This window comes from Pinus tabuliformis, chromosome 4_2 (assembly GCF_031772625.1).
Source record: "Pinus tabuliformis cultivar Carrire ecotype Pingquan chromosome 4_2, CPIR1, whole genome shotgun sequence".
Lineage (NCBI taxonomy): Eukaryota > Viridiplantae > Streptophyta > Pinopsida > Pinales > Pinaceae > Pinus > Pinus tabuliformis.
The window spans coordinates 430,327,736-430,341,021 of NC_142304.1; the positions used below are offsets into that span (position 1 = coordinate 430,327,736).

The 13,286-nt window shown below is 39.4% G+C and overlaps 1 protein-coding gene across 2 annotated transcripts in view; it reads right to left on the reverse strand.

Annotated features, from left to right (window-relative positions):
* Window positions 1–13,286, reverse strand: part of LOC149169799 (tetratricopeptide repeat (TPR)-containing protein) — a 437,974-nt gene that overhangs the window by 301,491 nt on the left and 123,197 nt on the right. For both annotated transcript variants that reach the window (XM_089428816.1, XM_089428817.1), the window contains exon 8: window positions 12,540–12,618. In XM_089428816.1, coding sequence (XP_089284942.1) covers window positions 12,540–12,618 — 79 coding nt within the window. The remainder of the gene's footprint in view (window positions 1–12,539; window positions 12,619–13,286) is intronic.

Genomic DNA, 13,286 nt, shown 5'->3' on the forward strand with positions numbered 1-13,286 from the left:
CAATCAAATGCTTTTACTTAATGTTTTGGCATTCAGTATGGATGAAGGGGTGATCTGCAATGTCCCTTCCTATATTAATTTGTCATAGGTTTAGTGTTCTACAAATTTGACAATTTTGGAAGCCATGGGACCCATAAGATTTTTGGGTAAAGACACAAGAATGATAAGGAGGCTGAAATATTTTGTTGGTAAAGTGTGGGGGCCACCCACATGAGGAAACACGCACTTGGCTAAGAGGTAAGTTCAAATAGCCAAGAAGGGAAAGTCGAAAGGCTAAATGGAGGGACCCACATGGGGAAAATATGCCCACGAATTATAAATAGAAGAGGCCTAGCCTCATTTGGTATCTTTTGCCTCGAGAACTCAACTCAATTGCTCGAGTTGCTTAGCCGGGTCACTTGTTGTTTAGCAACGAGTTTTCTAAGCAGAGAACTCACCCTCTCTTCGGTGAACTACGAGTGCCACCCTAGTGAGGTTCCATTCTACCATTTCAGAGGAGCATTGGAGAGGATTTAGAGCATAACACTCAGCCACCATTCAGCCAGTGTGTATTCCAAGAGGACGCAGGAAGGGAACACGTGGGAGCTATTTCAGGGATCTTCCGAGGCACAAATGTCGATAGAATTTTGGTGAAGGAGTTTCTGGGGCATACTAGCCTTTGGGAGGAGTTTAGGAGCAGGAGCTTGTTGCTAGAGAGCAATACGATTTACAACATCCAGAGCCAGCGCAGAAGCCTCTCAATGGCCACACGTGGGAGTTTGTGGGTCAAGTTGTGGGCCAAATATTTGCTGGGAGAGATAAGGGGAATTTTGGGGAAGAGTATCTCAATGTTTTTGGAGCGTTTGGAGGGCTTTTTCTAGAGTTACAGGCAAGTCATACTTTCCAACAGTTGGAGGAGGGTGTGGCTCTTAGGAGGCCAAATTTTCGGGGTCAAAGCCAGGTCAAACCCTTTCTGGGTTTTGGTGGGTGTTGTTTGAGGAGCTTGGGGTTAATTTGGTATAATTTTCTGAGCAGTCAAGGTGGGGTTTCCAGCAGCATCTTTACAGCAGACAACACAGTTTCACTAGGGCAACGCAGGGCATCATTGTAGCAGTTATTTCTACCATCTGGGCTTGACATTTTATTACCTAGGTTTGGTCACGCTTGCCATTGAGGCAAGCCCAGGTGCACCTCTTCCACATTATTGTACTATTGCTCCCATATCGTAATAAAATGGCTCAGCTAGTTGTTATTTATGGACTTTACATGGGTGTGCATTGCATGTTTGAATTTTATGGTGTTGTCTTTATTGTTTGCTTTGCATATCACTGTTTTTCCTAGTTTGGAACATTAAAGTGGTATCAGAGGTTAGATCTTGGCTCAGCCATGGGAGACTTTTCCGATGAATGAGGAGGACAGGCAGAACATCACTTACCGAAGGCAGAGGTACAGGAGTAGGGAAAGAGAGTTGGAGATTAACCCTGATCTGGAGGTACGTGGGAAGACAGTAGTTTTAATTGAGATGGGGGAACCAAGGAGTAAGAAAGAAGCAGCATTTGATAGCCTCTTGAAGGCTTTGAATGACTTCGCTAAGGGACAGAAAGAGACGCTAGAGGAAATCAAACAACAAAATACGGACAAGAGCCTCCATCGTGAGTTCCTATTTGGAGAGACTTCAAGGGCCTCACTGCAATATGACCACCCTTCTCCAATCACTCACCCACCAGCCTTTAGTGGGCCATCCAGAACAACGTCCCCTACTTTCTTACCATCAACACCCAGTGAGCATGGAGGATCGGATGATCAGATGCCCATGGGAGATTTCTTCAGGGAATGGCAAGCCATGGGGGGAGATTTCAAAGCAGCCTTGTCATTTAGAGACTATTGTTAGCTCAAACAGAATGAGAAGGGAAGGTACAATGGGGGACTGATTTCACAGAACTAAGAGCTACAGAGTACCATTGGGAGAATGTATTTCCCCACATATGATGGCTCTACCAAATGCACAGCTCGAGCTTGGGTGGAGAAGTTGGATACTTATTTCCAGCTTAATCAGATGACGGAGGTGGAAGCCATCAAAATGGCTACCCTGCACTTGGACAGGGAAGTGCATGAGTGGTGGTTTCATGGCTTGTCCACATTAGGGCATGTCAGTGTGACTGTGTACGAGGACTTCACACAAACAGTGGTGGAGCGATTTGATAGGAGGGATCTAGAGGCTCACTTCAGAGAGTTGACCACTTAAACAAACCGACCAACCAGAGCATTACATATCAGAGTTTTTGAGGGTTTCAGATATGGTTCTATACCTATCTGAGGCTAGGAGGGTGTACACTTTCATAGAGGGGCTACTAAAGTCATTATGTGGACTGGTGAAGTCACACAGGCCCTCGACCTTGCAAGAGGTGGTGACTTGTGCTAGAGACTTGCAGGGGACAATCCCCAAGACCAAAGCACCTTTCCCCTCACGGATTCCCTACTCGCAGAAGGGAGGTGACACTAGACCCCCACCACAGCGAGCATCCCAAGGGCGTGGGCAGTTGGATGAGGAGACCAGGAGAGACCTCCAGAGCAGGAAACTATGTTTTACTTGTGGGGAGCCATGGGAACCAGGCCACCAGTGCACAGCGAGCAAGGCCCACTATATCGAGGTCTTTTCGAATAGTGATCAGGAGGACGATGTGGAGTTGGAGTTTGGCAGGCGAGATAGCGAGGGTCAGGCAGAGAAGGGACCACCACCACCACCACCACCTGGGGAGCACCTTTCGCACCTCTTAGGGGAGTCTCTGCTTCTTTGCATGGCAATCCCAAGTTTTTGACTTTGAGGATATGAGGCACAGTATAGGTACAGCGTGTCTCAGTCTTAGTAAACACTGGGGCCACCCACAATTTCATTAATGCCCAGATGGTCCAGAGGAGGGGCATCACTACAAAGGAGTTCAAGGGATTCTCGGTCCTGGTGCCGGGGGACAAGACAATGCAGTGCAACCAATATGTTCCTGCATTGACAATGACCATGGGGAACTATTCGGTGACAGACCATTTCTTCATTGTGGATGTGTCAGACACCAATGTGGTGATGGGTGTCCAGTGGCTCTACTCCCTTGGCTAGGTCACCACTGATTGGAGGAAACTGGAGATGGAATTCACAGGGCCGGATGACAAGTTGGTGGTTCTTCAGGGCATGCACTCATACCCTCCACAAACAGTTTCAACGCACAAGATGGAGGCTAACTTGAGGCATGGGGACATAGCGTGGGCAATGGAGTTGAGGATTTCGGAGGTTGGAGGACAGCCCAAGCCACCCCACCTAGACATACAGACTATTTTGGACAGATACCCGGTAGTGTTTGGGGACATACCACCAGGGCAACCACCTAACAGAGGTTTTGAGCACACCATTGAGTTAGAGCCTGGAGTGCAGGCAGTCATCACCACTCCTTATAGGAATCCTAAGGCCTACAAGGACGAGATAGAGCAGGCTATCAAGGAGTTACTAGCATTGGGGCATATTAGGTCGAGTTCTAGCCCCTTCGCTTCATCGGTAGTACTGGTGAAGAAGAAGGATGGGACATGAAGGGCATGAAGTTCAGTTGTTTGTAGTGATTTCTAGATTTTAGGAGCTTAGGTTTAGTTAATTTCAGTTATAATTAGTTAAACTAGTTCTAACTATTAATAGAACTAGTTGGTGGTCAGTTAAGTAGTAGAACATCATTCTAACGTACAGATCATCTAGTTAACTGATCAATCTCAAGATAAGAAGAAAAATTTGTTCGGGTTTTCCTCTCAAGAAGGAGAGGTTTTGGCCCTGGCTGATAGCATATATTCTTTGTCTCTTGTCTCTTTATGGTTTATGGATTGGCAGTTGTCTAATGAAAAAGAACACTAATAATCTAAGTAAAAGTAGATCCTAATCTAAGAAAGTAAAAAGCATTCACAAGCAGTTATCTAAAGAAGAGAAATCGCCTATTATTGATGCCCTAGATTTCTCAATATGGAATCAGAGCTAAGGTGACTAAGAAGAGGAAGGGCATCTTATCAAGGGACACTCAAGGATCAAATCTCAAAGGCATCAAAGCGAAGATCATCTTGAAGTCAAGATCTACAAAGAAAGCATCAAAACCCTAGATCAAAGAAGTATTGGGATCGTCATCTACTCAAGTTGAAAAGATCTACGAATCAAGATGAAGTGTTTTCAAGACTATTCTACAAAGGAAGCTAGATCAAAAGGCGTTGTCATCAAGACTCTAAGGCGATCTCTCTCTCAAGCAAGATCCCTACCATTGAAGACATCATCATCATCAAAAGATCCAAGGGATCTCCCTCTCTGTGAGATCAAGGATCATTATTGAAGAAAACTATCTTCATCAACGAGAAGTTTTCTATCCTCTAAATCATCATCAACATCAAGGAAGCAGCAAGAAGAAGGAGCATTCTATCAAGTAAGAATATTTATGTCCACATCTAAATCTGTCAAAATGTCTTTTTGCAAGGAAAGCAACAAATTGGTTGGGGCTACAAACTATCTTGCATGGCAAAAAAGGATAGATCTGAAACTCATTGAAAATGAGGTTATGGAACATGTCAAAGGATCAATGACTAAACTAGGAAAGGAAGATGCTCAAGTTCTTGCGAAATATATGAAAGGGGAAGTTAGGGCTCAAAGAATTCTCATAGAATCCATCAAAGGATCCCCTTCCCATACGTATCAAACTTGAAACTTCAAAAGAAATCTATGACAAATTGGTAGAGTAACTGAGTTGTATTTCGTAAGCACTGCTGGAGAAGTCGTCTCATTAAGGCAAGAACTCTACAAACTGAAGATGTCAAGAGAAGATGGAATAGCCTCATACTTTATGAGGATATCTGAAATTTAGGATTAACTGCAAGATCTGGGATAAGTCATGTTTGATAGAGAAATGACTACAGTTGTACTAAATGCACTACCGGAGGAGTGGGGTAATTTTACTTCAAGTATTTATGGGAAGAAAGAAGCTACTCCATTCTGGGATCTATGGTCACTGTGCAAGACTGAAGAATCTAGACTAAAGGCCAAATCTGATGTGGGAGCAGGCAAAGTTGCAAAAATCGGCATTGGGATCAAATCAGCAAGGTTTTGAAAAACCAAAAAATCGGTAAAATATCAATAAAAATCGGCAAACATCAGAAAAATTAAAATACCATCAAAACATCTGTAAAAATCGGAAAACATCGGCTAGGCCAAAAAATCGTGATTTCGAGATAAAATTGGGATGTTATCGAGATGTTCACAACAATGGGAGCGGGTGAGCAAAATCAAGCTTATGCTACAATAACAAGGAGAAAGGGAAAATTTGGGAAGTCTAGTTCTCAGAAAAAGAAAAGGGACATGGCTAAGATTCAATGCTATGGGTGTCAAGGATATGGGCACTACAAAAGAGATTGTCCTAAGGTCAAAAAGGACAAAAAGAGAGGAAGAGAAGAAGCCCTTATCACCAAAGAAGTAAAGGAAGCTAAAAAGAAGAAGTCCAAGAAGGAGGAAGTAAGAGATCTCTATTACTGACATAATCTTCCTCACATAAGTTCTTTTCAGGTTCCTAAGTCTTCTGTGGAAAGATATGTTTATTATGATTCACTAAGAGAATGATGGGATGAATCAAGGCATCAGAAAAGCATTAAAAGCAAGAGCTCGTGACATCAACATAGAAAAGCATGGAAGATGGTCGAAGCATGGCAGTCAAATATGGAAGGATATAGCTCTTGGGAACCTCACTGAAATCATAGGAGGCACTTATGGAAAGGAAAAAGGTCATCCAGGTCAAAGCTCATCATGCATCAGTCAAAAGGAAACATCTGCTAGATGGGGATACTCTAGATCCTCAAGATCCTCTGATGGAATCTTCATCAAAAGGTTCACCAATCAAGAGAGGAAGCAAGTGTTTCATCAAAAATTCCAAACTTGTGGAATTCATGGGATGATGGTATGATGATATAAAAGGTGAAGCAGATCAAGGGATTGAAGCTCTTTCAGTCAAGGAAGTTGCTCCAAGAAGTCTGGATGACCCAATGGAAAATGAACTATGTATGCTTATATTCAATATTGAAGAGTCATGTCATATGGTTGCAAGTAACATGGATCAATGCTCTATCTAGAGAGCATGATCAAAAGAAAAAGGATCTCCTTTGAAAGGATGCAAGAAGGCATGAGTCAAACATTGTTTAGATGAAATCAACATCATATGTCCTCATATGTAATATGAGGTGGTTGACAACAACTGGAGGAATTATGATTGGAAATTCCTGGGAATGAAATGTGTGAAGAAAGGAAGGAAGAGATCATGGGATATGAAACCATGAAAAAAAGGCAATCAACATCCAAGGACCAAGAACACTTGACTAGGATATCTCCACAAAAGATATGAAGACTCGAATGGAGTCTGGAAAAAGAAAGAAACCCTTGACAATATATATCTTTGGGAGATGTGTTGATATATATACAGCATGCTGATACAAATTAGAAGACGTCATGATAAAATACCATCACAAAGGTAATCTTGATTTCAATGTTCATTCTTTTAGTTTTGAACAAATATTTAGATGGGCTTATGCAGGGCTATTGAGGATAGATCTATGGATATCTTCCACCACCGATGCCCATGTAGCAGGATGAAAGATCTTTAAGGAAACATGGCATGAAAGAACGCAACATCGCATGAGGGAAGGCCAAATATGGACCGATGGATCACTTTCCGATGATGACATGACTAACTCACGGATGAAAGTGATGGATGGTCTGTTCCCTATGAAGAAGTCCCAAACATGAAGACTCCTAAATAATGAAAAGAAGTTCATGACATAGTGAGGAGGAGTTCTTCAAGCAGTCGGTTGTCCCATCATCTCCACCTAAGGAGCTGTTGTAGGTCCCTAATTAAGAGGGAGCCTAGAAACAAGTTTCTTACTTGGTAAAAACTTGGAAACAAAAATTCCTAAGCTAAGAGGGAGCTTAGGTATGTTGATTTTGGGTAGCATCGGATGTGATCTAGCTCTGAAATTTTAAGGAGGGGCTAGAATACATGAGATCTCCAAGACCCAGAAATTGTTTGGAGAAATTCCACACGGATGATGAGATATTAAAATAATTAATATTTTTAATGGAGTTCCTAAGTCTAAACTTAGGAAAATAAAAATATTAATGGGTATTAATAAAGATATGGGTGACAAGCTTCTAAGAGACGAGGATCAAGTCTATTTTAATCTTCGTCGTTGATTAGGGACTTAATCTCGGTCGTTGATTCATCAACAGTAAAAGTATAAGAGAAGACTTGAGAGTCATTTGGAGACACACTAGGCAAATACTCAGTAACCCGAGGGAAATCGATTCTCAAGGAGGAGAAATTCGATTTCAGAGGGAGAGTTGCAGGGTGAAGGAAGAGGAGGGTTTCAACATCAGTCAGAAACTGAGGAGGAGGTGACGCAGTGCCTCAGAGAGATAGTGCAGGCAGGGACGCAGTCCTCACGCAGATGACGCAAGGATGACGCAGTCCTCACATAGATGATGGAGGGGTGACGCAGTGAAGGCTAGAGGGTCTCTGGGGTGTCAGAATTTCTCCTAGTTGAGGAGGAAAATTATCTCAGGTGTTTTCTTGAAGGTTTCTCTATGTACTGCAAAATCATTCCTTGTAAAGAGATTGTTGCTGAAGAATAATAAATAAACACTCATCTGCTGCACCGGTTTTCCTGCATTGGGTTTCTTTGGGGACAATTGTCCAAAAATAACTGTGTTGATGTGATTGATTCTTATGCTTGTATATCATTGTTATTTTATCTATGCTATTGTGTGATAACTGCAGTAGAATTTATTTTAATGTTTATTGAAGGGTTTTGTAAATAACTTATTGTGGAAGATAAGTAGGAAAAATACAACAGTTACTGTAGTAGAATTTCGTGTTAAAATTTTTCACAAGGTACATTCCTTTGTTGGAATAGATATGACCTCCCTATTTAAGAGGGAGAGATGGACACATCATTCTTGCCTTCACTTGGGAAGATAGAATGAAGGATTAGGTAAACATTTGGCATCTATTGCTCTTTGAGGATGAGTTAGGGCATCCAAGATGAGAGTAGTCATAGAGAACCGATATTCTTTGAGGACTAGGAATCCAATATAAGAATAGTCCTAGTGGAACACACCCTGAGAACCCGGGTGGGGCATGTTTCGAGAGAGACAATTATGAGGGTGTTTATACATCATTGGTCTCGCCATCATTGTGCTCAGATCTCATGGAGAGATAGAGTTGTTAGTCAAGGCCTTGCTATGTGACAATGTTGGTTGATACGATGCTATACAGATGGGTTACCAATCCGACTCTTCTTACAAGAAATTATTCAGATTGAAAATGACTAAGTGCCATTATGAATACCTCCCTAGTTAAGAGGGAGTGTTGAAAAGTGTAACTAGGTTTGGTCTTCATAATGACATGTGTAATTGTGATTTTATGTAATTGATGAAAAGAAGAAAAATAAAATTATTATTGTAATGCTTGTCTCATGGGTTTCATGGGCAAGTAATTTTATTTTTAGTAATGGCTCCCATTGTGAGCCTTTAGGTTTTGTCATCTAGTCATAAAAGTCAAATTGAGTCAATGCCATGTATGAAGGACCCTTCTTGGGCATATTATATTTTGTATGAGTCAATAAAGTAAGTAGGAAAGCCCTCCAAGACAAGCACAAGACCTCTCCTTCAAGTCGGCTCAAGATGAAAGTAAGATAATCTCCAAAAGGCATGTTGGCCTTGTCTCCAAGTCAAGGCTAATTAGCATGGGAAAACTACTATTTATAGGCAGCTCGACTTTCATTCTAGGCACTGAATTCAGTCTTGCATCTGAAGTACAACAGAAAGTGTGAAAAAGAGAAGTAAAAGCCTCTCATCCAGCGCAAGAAAAAGAAGAAGAATCTGAGTTGTTTAGGCATTGTTTTGGTTACCTTTTCCTCGTACGTGTGGCATATATTAAAGGTTTTGCAGTAAGGTTTCCTCAGTCAGCAAAGAAGCCCAGAAGAAGATCATTATCTCAACATATATCACAGTCAAGGTCATAAGGTTGAGTCTCCTAGTCAAACGAAGAAGGAAGATACCTCCAAAAAGCTCACAAGTGAGAATTGCAAGGGTATAAGATAAGCTGAGGTTGCAGATTTGTGGATGAAACCGAAATTGCAGTAGTGAAAACAGTTTGACTTGCGTTAACCATAGGAGAAGGAAAGAACAACAAGAAGGATTTCATTAAGGAAGGTTTGTGACTTGGTCTTGGAGTGGCAAAAAGGTCTAGGGTCTTGGTCTTGGTATTCGTCAATTGGAATCTCTATAAGAAGAAGAATTTGTTTGGGTTTTCCTCTCAAGAAGGAGAGGTTTTGGCCCTGGCTGATAGTCTATATTCTATGTCTCTTGTCTCTTTATGGTTTATGCATTGATAGTTGTTTGATGAAGAATAACTATAATAACATAAGATAAAAGAAGATCCTAATCTAAGAAGTCCAAAGCATTCACAAGTAGTTATCTAAAGAAGAGAAATCATCTAGTAGCTATGCCCGAGATTTATCAACACAAGGCAAGCCATAGGGTTAGGGTTTCAAGCCAAATTCAACTAGAGCTTGGACATTGAGCTGGTGTGAGGTCGTTTCACCTTGCTAAGCCTTAAGACATTTAAATCCAACAATTTTCATGGTTGAAGCACTTCTTTAGGGTTGACATCATCAACCCTAGGCAATTCTAGGACTTGAGCAACCCTAATTCTGCATTAAAACTTCAAATTAGGGTCATTTGAGGTTTTTTGCTCGTATTGTTGATCTTACAAACCTTTTCCTTCTTCTTGTATGCCTGATTGTGCCATTGTTGAATCATTCATTGCGAACCCTAGACTACAAGTCTCTCTTATAGGCCACTTTAGGTACGTTATTCCCTATCATAAAAAAATTGAACCTTGTTCTTAGTCTGAGTACCTTGATTGAGCCTATTGAGGTGTCACCTTTCATCCTTTGAACTAGAACACCATTTGGGTGACCTATACTAGGAAGCCTCGCATGTGGTGAAATTCCACTAAAAAGCAGGAGGTGGAGTGTTGAGATGACAATCGCATCCACCTCATTGTTGTGTCTTCGTCTAGCTTTTGTCTTATAAGGCATCTCACACGACCTGCTAGATTTTGAGGCAACAATAGGATTAATCCTAATAGGAGGGGATCCAAATGAAAGAAAACTAATAAACATAAATTTAAGTTATGGAGAGGCTTCCCTAACCCAATGAAGAATTTTAAGTCAAATCTCAATGAAGGAATAGATTCATTATTGTTGGAGCACTCCTGGGAGAGAGAAGGGGTGCGCTACTGTTTAGAAAAGCCATAGGATATGTTTCCAAGCATAATAAGCCTCCACATGGAATGTTGAACATTAGTCAAACCCTATAGCAGCCTTATGGAGTAGCAACCTAATTAGCAACTTGTTTAATGTAGAACCCTATAAATATAAGAGAACATCATTTCCTGGAAGCGTGGGAGTTCCCCTTCAAACATCGTTGAAGATCCTTTCAGAGGAAGAAGTTAAGGGACAAGTTCAATGTGAGGATTAGCATCTCTTTTTCACTTTCATGGAAGGCTAGGTATTTTGCAAGGATTGCCATTGCTTTTGTTGCTGAAATACAGTGTTCCACGGGGACATGTCCCACAGGGTGGGGAGCGCGCTTCCTCGTTCCCCCACGCTCCCAAGACGGGGAAACTCCTAGGCAAACTTGAGGAAACTCTGGGGGGACATTTTTCTAGTGATGAAACATGCTTCTCTTGTGGGCGGGGGGATGGGGGGATGCAACACAGGGGGGTGTCCCCCCAAACTTTTTTGCTAATAACAATTAAAAACAAAAAAATAAATAAATAATTATAAATTTAAATATTAAAAAAAACAATTTCTATTGTTTCACTACTTTCTATGTTTACTTTTAGTTCAGTATTCTATGGCTATTTTAGACTTCAGCATAATGTCATTTTCATATGATAAATTTACTTTTCGATGTGCACTGCATAATTTCAATTGTCAAATGATGAATTTAATTTAGATGTACCTTGCATAATATTAATGCCCATTGCCAAATGATGAATTTAGATGGAACATTGCATAATGTCAAATGATGGATTCAATTTAGTAATTTATTTTTAGATTTACATTGATGATTGTAGAAATGTCAAATGATAATTCTGATTCATAATAGTCTAATAGGAAATGATGATCATATTTAGATGTACATTTCATAATTATTTAGTATAATTTAGTTATTGGCATATTGTTGGGATTTTATTTTTGATTTTTATATATTAAATTTTTAATAATTTATAATTTTTATGACTATGACATCCCCCTCTTTCCCCGTAATTTCCCTAGAATTTGGGGTTTTCTTATATATGTCCCCTTTGTGTGTATCCCCACTCTCGTATTTCCCCGTCCCAGAAACTCGGTGGAACAATGCTGAAATAATTTTTGGAGAAGAGAAATATTGCTCCAAGAAGAGAATGTTAGGATTGAGATGAAACCCCCGCAACTCTTAATGTAATTTTGGATAATTTAAGGAGTTTGCTGCTGTAATTTTCTTGTTAGGGTTCACTCCATGTTTGAGGGTTGTTTTAGCTAAGGAGAAAGTAGTGTCACATTATGGCTCTCTTGCTCTTGTGATGAATCAAATTGGAAAACCTGATGTATTGTTGGTTATTTGTTCTATAAGAAGGTTATCTTGCTTTATCTATTTCATGTATGGTTTCATATGTGGCTTTTCCTTCATTTTTCATGGTCGCACATTATTGCTTGGTTATAATTTCATGGTTGTGATGGTGCATATTGTATAAGGAATCTCACAGGAATGATTTTAAAATCTGCTCTGGACTAGTTATGTTACATCAATGAATGTCTTAATTATGTCTTCTTTGTAACATTCAAATCCTCTTGCTCTTCAATCTTGACTCCAATGATAGGCAGTAATCTTGGTGGTCCACCATCCCTTTATTTCTAAAGAATATCATAAGTTTCTTTATTCTAGACTTTCCCTTTTTGTGACAAAAATGAATAAGCCTAGAGTAAGACAAAAAGTTGTGGTGATAGTGGGCAACCTTCCTTACTGCCTCTAGGATTGCATTTCTTTTAGGGACTTGAATATATGAGTGCAGGTCTAAGAGGTAACACCATAGACACACATAATGTCATTGTTTGATCAAAATTGTGTCCCGTATTTATCTAGCTTTGATATGTCTCTAATATATTGACGTATTAGACATATTCAAATCCCTTCCTTGCACAAGTGATATTATCAATTATAATGTAAGATAATTTGAGTCAGGAAGACTATTTATGCATCAAATAAAGGAAAAAACAAAGTCTGGTTAAACCAAAATGATTCATTACAATTTGACATTAGAAACATGGTTTATTTTGTACCCTATAACAAGAAAACATTATTTTACTTTTAGTGCATGGAAAATATATTTAACCTAAGAAGTTGTTGGTGTTTCTATGACTTAAAACACATTTGCATCCAGAAAAGACAAAATTACCTTTATAATAGAACTTTATTGCATCTGGATAACCCTTGATAGCTTGGTAGCATTGCGCAATCTTTAGCCATAAAGATGCCTAAATAAATTGAACAATGTCATTATGCTTTTCCAAATTATAGCAAAAGGAATATCAAAAGGCATAAAATACCATATATACATAACTTTTTTCATACAAACAAAAAATGATCCTTGAAATCATCCCTACTTTAAAACAAAAACATGTAAAAGTATATAAACAAATATTTAAAAAAAAATTATAATCCAACAACATATGCAACAAATTCCAAATATCAAAAGTTGTTTCTCGTGCACTATCATTTATAAGTGGGGAAGCTAATAATAATAATAATGAGAAGCAAATTACCAAATTAATTACCACTTTAAGACAGAGGAGGCAAAAAAACATCAAGGAAATATTTATTTGTACTATGTCTTGGAGTGTTCATTTCTTTTATTTGCAAATGCTTAGTGAGTTTAATGGAAACCGATTTATGCTCTAAACTCTATCAAGCAATCAAGGTCAGCATAATAGTAAAAACAGCAAAAAAGTATAAGCTCTGTTTAGTCCTTTTCATTTATTTTTAATCTTTGTTAAACAAATCAATGAAATATTTAACAGAAATAGCACTGCATTTTGTCTTTCTATTTTGTTATTCACTTAGTAAACCTTTTCATGTCTGATCTGGTTATTTTTCTAGACTTAGATTTAACCTCCATGAGGATTAAGGATTTGTTATGATTCCA